This window comes from Frankliniella occidentalis, unplaced genomic scaffold, assembly GCF_000697945.3.
Source record: "Frankliniella occidentalis isolate FOCC.00 unplaced genomic scaffold, Focc_3.1 Scaffold12, whole genome shotgun sequence".
In the NCBI taxonomy this organism is placed as follows: Eukaryota; Metazoa; Arthropoda; class Insecta; order Thysanoptera; family Thripidae; genus Frankliniella; species Frankliniella occidentalis.
The window spans coordinates 2,140,005-2,147,877 of NW_026267142.1; the positions used below are offsets into that span (position 1 = coordinate 2,140,005).

The 7,873-nt window shown below is 45.6% G+C and overlaps 1 protein-coding gene across 6 annotated transcripts in view; it reads left to right on the forward strand.

Annotated features, from left to right (window-relative positions):
* Positions 1 to 7,873, forward strand: part of LOC113216791 (venom carboxylesterase-6-like) — a 223,571-nt gene that overhangs the window by 10,049 nt on the left and 205,649 nt on the right. For 3 of the 6 annotated variants that reach the window (XM_052263578.1, XM_052263576.1, XM_052263575.1), the window contains exons 3-5: positions 2,319 to 2,463; positions 3,049 to 3,425; positions 5,002 to 5,167. In XM_052263578.1, coding sequence (XP_052119538.1) covers positions 2,319 to 2,463; positions 3,049 to 3,425; positions 5,002 to 5,167 — 688 coding nt within the window. Of the gene's footprint in view, positions 1 to 2,318; positions 2,464 to 3,048; positions 3,426 to 5,001; positions 5,168 to 6,833; positions 7,013 to 7,873 lie in introns of all 6 variants that reach the window. The other 3 variants (XM_052263579.1, XM_052263577.1, XM_052263574.1) reach the window with 3 other exon arrangements.

Sequence of the window (7,873 nt, forward strand, 5' to 3'; positions counted from 1 at the left end):
TACTTGCAAGTGTACTACGATGGAGTTGCACGTCTCGCAATTGCACACTTACAAGTGCTCTGCAGGTGCTTTTGGTTTATCAGAGTACGAGCGGAGTAAATATAACCTACAAGAGTACGTCTCATCGATTTGACAATGATAAAAATAATGTCGTAATTTCTACGAAACGAAGTAGAACCACTGACATGTCCTCTGAGAAAGTATGATTCTCTGCTCTCATGCTATCACTCGCGATGTCACTCTACTCACCTGCTCTCGCTAAACTGAATTGAATACAGATACACTGATAAGGGGTCGTCCACATATATTACGTCACGCGATTTAGGCCACTTTTTGACCCCCCCCTCCCCCATGTCACGCACCGTCACAAAATCTGACCCCCCCCCCCCCCCCCTTGTGACGTCACATTTTCGACATTAATCGCAAAAACATACAAAATTTTATATAAATTGCGAAGGCTTAATATAGGTGATAAAATGAGTGTTTAAGGGGACATCTCTGCATAACAGAGGTATCATTTTCCATCAGGTACGTACATACGTATATTCTCGATTGTAAGAAACGCCTTGCCCGCCGCCCCGCCGTGTCCGAGGGGTCCCCCAATCGCCAACTCGATGTACACGAGGAAAAAAATTCGCAAGATACTCGCGACAACTTGCGGAAAATTCGTGAAAACTCGCGAAAAAATCGAGAAATACTCGCCATATACTCGCGGATACTCGCTAATACTCTCGAATACTCGCGGACACTCACGCAACTCGTTCTACACCCACTAGGAGAGTGGAGGACCCCTCGGCCGTGCCAGCTCCACTTCGCTGCGCCGGCAACTCCGTTCGGCATGCCCCGGCAGCGGCCGGGACTGCTTGGCCTGCCGGCGGCGATGGTCGGGCCTTCGGCCCGACCATGAAGAGCATAATCAAATAAATAATGTGACCGGTACATCACTCGCATATTTGAGTACTAACTTCCGACGGGGGGCCTGCGGCCCTAGAGATTTGCTCCTTTCACATGACAAGACACTGTAACGGGGCAACACCGTGACTACACCCCACCCTTCTGCTTTGCTTAAAAAAAATACAAGAAAATTAACCAACGCAGTTTTTAGATTGCTTTGTTTGTCAAACTTGTCAAACAACTTGACCTTTCCCCATTGTTTTCAATATATCCACGTCTAGGGCCGAAACAGTGAAAGATGCGGCAAATCCGAGGATAGGCCCTGTTTCAGAATGTTTTGGTTTGGGGGGGTACTTCCTCTGACATTTCACGATTGGACGCCTCCTTCTACGTCTTTATGTGCAACGAGGTCATTTTCGCCGTATTTTCGTCGAAAATGCACTCTAGCACCCAAACGGTGCAAGATAGAGTCAAACGGACAAAATTTTCGCCCATAGGGCTCTACTTTCACGAGTTACCCCTGAGGAGACCATAAAAAAAATATTTTTTCCCTACTTTTTGGACCAACCCCTGTTTCTTTGTTACCCCCTTTCACCTCCTTAGAGGTGGTTGCCAGGATTTGCACCAGGCGTTTCGTTGTCCAGGAGTGACCCCTAAGATACCCTGAAATTTGTAGACCTCTAGCTCATCTCCTTCCTCTTACACGGACCACGGACGACGGACGGACGCCTGCTTTAATGCTTTTTTAAAAGCAGAAGGGCGGGCTAAAAAACAGTGTGTAGATCATTTTTGTACACCGCTGTGGCACACCAACAAGTCCAGAATAATTGTCTTGGTCAAGAAAACTAGAAAAAGTGAACAATTTGATTTGGTTATCAATACTGTTTCCCGTCCCTTTTGATTCTTTTCTTTCTTCTTCAACAGTCGGCTGCTAAAAACGTATTGTCTTCACTCAAAAAATGTGACGTAACGGTGTTGCAGGCCCCCCTCCCCCCCACGTTGCATATTTTTATGTACAGGCCAGACTGTAATGACGTGGGCTATACTTCAGTGTCGAAGTCAAGTGCTGAATTGACCAAAAAGGTGGTTTGCGAAGGTACAGTACATCCTGTACGGAGTGGACTGTAATCAAAAATTACGGCCGAGTGACAAATTGACAGGGCGCACTGTAGACATTTCCTGTAGTTTTTTTTTTAACTGTGCACTGGAAATGCAAGTGTGTGAATGTCGCTCACCTGCAGGTGAGCGACATTCACGCACTTGCATTTCCAGTGTGCACCCGGCCGTTCATACCCCTGGGCGGACGAAGTTCTCGGACCCGTCACTAGGGGAGTCTTAGATCCACTTCTGGTCTTGAACGCATAACTGTCAGACCCTTCGAGTTTCCTTAGCGCCTGTTGACATTTTTATTCTGTTTCGAGCAGTATGATCGCGCAGCCGGTCTGGACGTGATTGTTCATATTCACGGCGGAGGCTTCATGTTCGGCAATGCGGCTCGAACGGGGCTGCAATACCTCATGGACTACGACGTGGTGGTCGTGACCGTTGGCTACCGCTTGGGTGTTCTAGGTCTGTAAAGCACACTGGAAATCGAAGTGTACGAATGTCACACACCTGCAGGTGAGTAAAAATATTCACGCACTTGTAGGTGAGCGAATAGTTTCGTACACTTGTATGTGAGCGAATAGAGATTCGTACACTTGTAGGTGAGCGAATAGAGATTCGTACACTTGAAAAGATAGCCATTTTTACGCACCCCAAGTGTGTATAGACATTCTCACACTTGCAGGTGTGTGAATTTACACATACCTAGAGCAAGTACCGAGTACTGTATATTCCGACGCTGTACTTGAAAGTAACGCTCTAAAATTTATATACTCGGTGACTACTTATCCTACAAATTTAAAGTAAAATCTAACGGTTTTCTTGGGGTTAAAATTTTACATTTTTAGATCGTTGTTTGGCTAAAGGTCTTTTTTCACAGTGAAAATTGCTTTCAAAAATGACGTCTCTCTCCAGTGAAGTTGTCTTTTAGCAAGCGAATTGACCTGGAGGGAGGGGCTCGCTACTGTTGCATGCTGCAATGCTGCAGGGTGTCCAGGTAAACTCTACGCTGCGAGTCGAAGTGTCTATTTTAGTGTGTGTTTGTTTTAGGGTACCTGAGCTTTGAGGACGAGGAGCTACCTGGCAATGTGGGCATGCTGGACCAGGTCCAGGCCCTGCGTTGGGTGCAAGAGAACATCGTTTACTTCGGTGGCAACAAGCAGAGCATTACCCTGGCCGGCTTCTCAGCCGGTGCGGCAAGCGTCCTGATGCACACGCTGTCGCCGCTGTCCAAGGGCCTGTTCCACAAGGCGGTGGCGATGAGCGGCTCGCCACTCAACCCTTGGGCGGTGCAGCCCGCCGCTGCCGCCAAGGCCAAGCGCCTCGCCGAGATGGTCGGCTGCACCGGGGCCGACACGGCCGCGCTCGTGAGCTGCCTCCAGGCGAGCAGCGCCACGGTGCTGGTAGCCCTGCAGAGTCAATTCCAAGTGCGTGCACAGAGGACAATTTTATATCCAATAAATTTGTGTTATGACCACAATATGATTGAGGGAGGGGGAGATAGCATATCGAAAAAAAAAAAAGAAACAAGGGATAAAATGAATGGCAACGGGCGGATGCGGCCGCCGCGGCGGAGGTGACTCGTCGCAGTCGTGGACACAGTATTGGAGACAGGGCCACGCGTCCCTCGTAAGTTATAGTCAAAGCTTGCGAAAAGTTTCTTTTGATTTTTTGGGCTAAAGGACAATAGCGGACATGCCCTGGGTCTTGACGGCCAGGATGGACGTTTGCGGGGGGAAGGAGGAGGGGGGGGGGCAGCGGCATGGTTCAACATCAACACCACTTGCTACATTTACGAGTCGCCTAGCAATGAACAACTTGCTCTCTAAATAGTCCGCTCCGCGCGCGCGCTGCCCAAGCAAAAAGGTGTGTGCAATTACAGAACTAGGGGTTCATAGCACACTCAGAGACCCATTCAAGAATGCATTAAATGCCTTAAGTGCCTATTTCACCTTAGGGGACTGAAATTCCCTAACCGCTCTGCAAATTTTAGTGTGTAGTAGTTTGCCAGTTTAGACTGCAGAACTAAAAGTTCGCCAGTTCTAACTGCAGAACTCTTTAGTTCGTCAGTTCCAACTGCAGAACTCTTTAGTTCCCTAGTTCCAACTGTAGACCCCTTTGTTCTTGTTTTAACTGTAGAAAAGTTTGCCAGTTGATGCTGCAGAACTAAAGAGTTCTAAAGTTGTTGCTGCTGAACTAAAGAGTTCTACAGTTGTTGCTGCAGAACTAAAGAGTTCTATAGCTAGAACTGCGGAACTAAAAAGCTCTGCAGTTAACTGGCGAACTTAAGAGTTCTGCAGTTAGAACTGGCGAACTTTCTGTTTTGCAGTTTAAACTAACTACTACACACTAAGATTAGCAAAGCGTGATTTCACATTAAACAAGAATTGTTAGGTATAATATTGCTATAAGCACATCAAACCGTTGTGAAGCATAAATTATAAAAAATTACAAAATTTCAGACGAAAATTCCGCCTGTGCGGAAACAGACTAAACTTGTGCCATGCGTGAAAACTGATCCGAGAGCGCGCATCTCGTGGTGGCTGGTGAGAATCCACTGCGCCAATTATTCGCTTGGATAATACTGCCGCAAGGCACATTTTGGTCTTCAGACATTGCAAATTTACCTCTCTTTTACACTAAAATGCCTTTCTGGGTGTAAGATAACCACAAAAACTTATTTTACATTGGACGTTCAAATTTGAATTAGATGAAGATGTGGACAATCTTTACTCAGAGCAATATTGTATCTTTCTATTTAGTGTGGGGCCAAAAAGCTTTTTCAGAGAAAATTTCGGCGTCAAATTAAAAAATTGAACCTAATTCAATGGCAAAATAACACTGTGAACACGAAAAGGTTTCTTAAAACCTGATGAACTGATGAACACTTAAGGATACAATAAATCAGCCTTATGCCTTTGCGTAGGCGATTATGAAATGTGCCGTTGTGCAACTTTGATTGCAATATTTCAACATCTTTTTTAAATTGACATTTTCTTACAGGGCTGGCGTCAACACCCAGCCGTTCCATTTGGTCCGGTTGTAGACAGTCAGCGCAAGACGCCGTTTCTGCCATTGCACCCTGCGGACTTGCTGGACAAACAGACCTCCGCGGACGTGCCTCTTCTGCTAAGTGTGGCCAACGACGATGGACTCTTTCCAGCTGCCGGTAACAGTTTTTGCGCCACATGCATTTGTTGACAACTTAGACCGAAATGCGATGCGACCAACGACAAAATTCGATCTGCTGCGGCCCGGTTACATAAAGTTCGATCTGCTCTCGGAAGGCCCATGTCAAGAGATCTGCTGCAGTTTTTCTGTTGATGCATACAGCAACAGTAACAGAAGCTATTACTTTTTCTACCTGTCATTGGCGAACATATAGTTCAAATAACACTGAGCTGCAGAGCCCGTTGGAAATCAGATCGAAATTTGTGTACCTGGACTGCAGCAGATCAAACTTTATCGAACGGAAGGGCAGCAGATTGGACTGTGTGTAACCAGACAGTGACCAATCGAACTTTGCCGTTAAGACACACCGAATAGTTTTGAAGACTCATCTATACATTTAAAGTCTGCACTTTAAACAAATACTTGCGATTTTACCTACCCTGGGCTTTGCAACCCCACTCTACAAGCCCTAGGTGGTCAAAATTCCCTGCCCAGTTTGAGTGTGGATAGTGCGTGCTTGGAATACAGCGCAAACGTGTTGCCAAATCAATCGGGCGAACACTGTAAAAAAATCGTCGTAAATTTACAATTTTTTTGCAAACATGAGTTATAATTTAAGTTGTAAATTTACGATTCGCCAATGGATTTGAAGGCGATACTTACTGCATGTAATTTTACGATTCCAAATTGTAATTTTACAACTTGCGTCAAAGAAAATTTTCCTGTAAACCTACCTATTTTTCACAGTGAATGGTGGCTTCACAGTACCTTCTGAACGAACGTCTGTTCACTAATCCGGAGCTTAGAAATGAGACCTCGATGAGACCCGACAAGCAGCGTTCCGCGCGGAGCGCTCCCTACCGACTCCCGGTGGTCGCACAGACTCGGTGCCGGGGGTATTCTAGTCTCAATAGAGTGCGCTACAACGTGGTGAAACGCGTGAGACCCTAACGTTAACTAATTCGCGGTAAATCGAACGCAAAGTTGAAAGCGTCGACGACTGGTGTACTGTCGACTACTGGGCCCGTTACCCTAATCACTTTTCGGACATGTCCGTATCCTAAATTAAGTTTCATGGCCCAAGGAAACGGTTCTCGCGTACGTCTTCGGAACTCTGCTATAACGGAGTGTCCGTTAACAGTTTCAGTAGTATCATATGATTTTTTTACAGTGCTGCAAACGAAAATGTTTGTAATACGAACCTGTTCTGTGCAAGCATTTTGCATGGGGATGGACGCTGGCACTATGGCTTATTATCCATGAAGTTATATCCAAGCAAAAGCGAGTCACGACGACGGTTAAGATAATTTTTTTTAGATATGATTTTAGTTAAATGTTCAGTGAGGAACTGTCTCACGGTTAAAACAATGTCTTATTATTTGAGGGGAAAGGGAAAACTTTAAGGAATTCCCCTGGTTTGACAAAATTTCCTTCAGATTGTCAGGGCGTCTCCTCAAAAAATGTGAGATTTTTCCTAATTTTTTGAAAAGATTCCTCAAAATCTGAGGCGAGATCGGAGGACTCTTCCTCAAACATGAAAGTTCCTCAAAGTTTTCCCTTTTTTCTCAAAAAATGAGACATTGTTTTCACCGTAGCTTGAAAAAAGAGCAGTCCAACATTTCGGTTGTCAGAGCGAAAACGATGTTTTTTATTACCCTGTTTAGAGTTCATCCTGGAGGACAGCCTGGTCCAAGAGCTGGACGACAGGTGGGCCGAGGTAGGCCCCATGATTCTGCACCTCCACGCTGACCGGGCGGACGAGATTCCTTGTATCATGCAGAATATTAGGGAGCACTACTTACAAAAGGAGTCACTGAGACACAGCCGCAAGCAGCTCGTAAAGGTAAGTGCAAAGTCAAAAGCCTCGTTACGGGGGCAGACCTGTGAAATGAAAGGTTTGGGAGAATCGTCACTACATGAAAACAACGCGCCGCATCGATTCGGGACTGGACGCCGAGGGGTGGGCGACTGGAACTTTTCGTGTACACAGGAGTACGGAGTACACGGAGTACAGTCGGAGAACACTGTGTATTGCCTGTCGGAGCGCGCAGAGTACACCCGGAGTACACCTGGAGTACAGTCGGAGTACGCGGAGAACTTGCGACAAAAACAGCCGGAGTACACGGAGTACAGTCGGAGTACAGTCGGAGTACAATCGGAGAACACCTGGAGTACATTTTGGCCTGTACACACTACACAGGAGCCGCCCAGTCGGCCACCCCTCGCTGGACGCTAATTTTGCCGTTGGTGCCGGTGTGCGCACTCTCCAGAAGCACGCCCTTCTTCGCCCCCAACTGCACTGGCGGCATCTTTTAAGGGGAGAGTATACTGAAAAAATTGATAAATCACCTAATTTAATGAATTAATCAAGTTAAGATCTAAACAATAGACAAAATCAAAAAAGTGCTCTATAATTGTTGTAGTATGCACTTTGAGGATTAATTTAAGGTATAGAATGCCAAAAGTCTACCAAAAAACTGTGCGCACAGAAGTTTTAAAAGTTACGTCAACTTTTAAGTTAAAAAAGTTCTATGCGCAAAGTTTTTTGATCGATTTGGACATTCTATAGCTTAAATGAGTTTTTAAAATGAGTACTACTACTATTATAAACCACTTTTTTGATGTTGTCTCTTGTTTAGATTTTAAGGTTTTTAGTATACCCTCCTCTTGAGAGTAGCCAGCATTTTTTTTGACAGTCTTCACT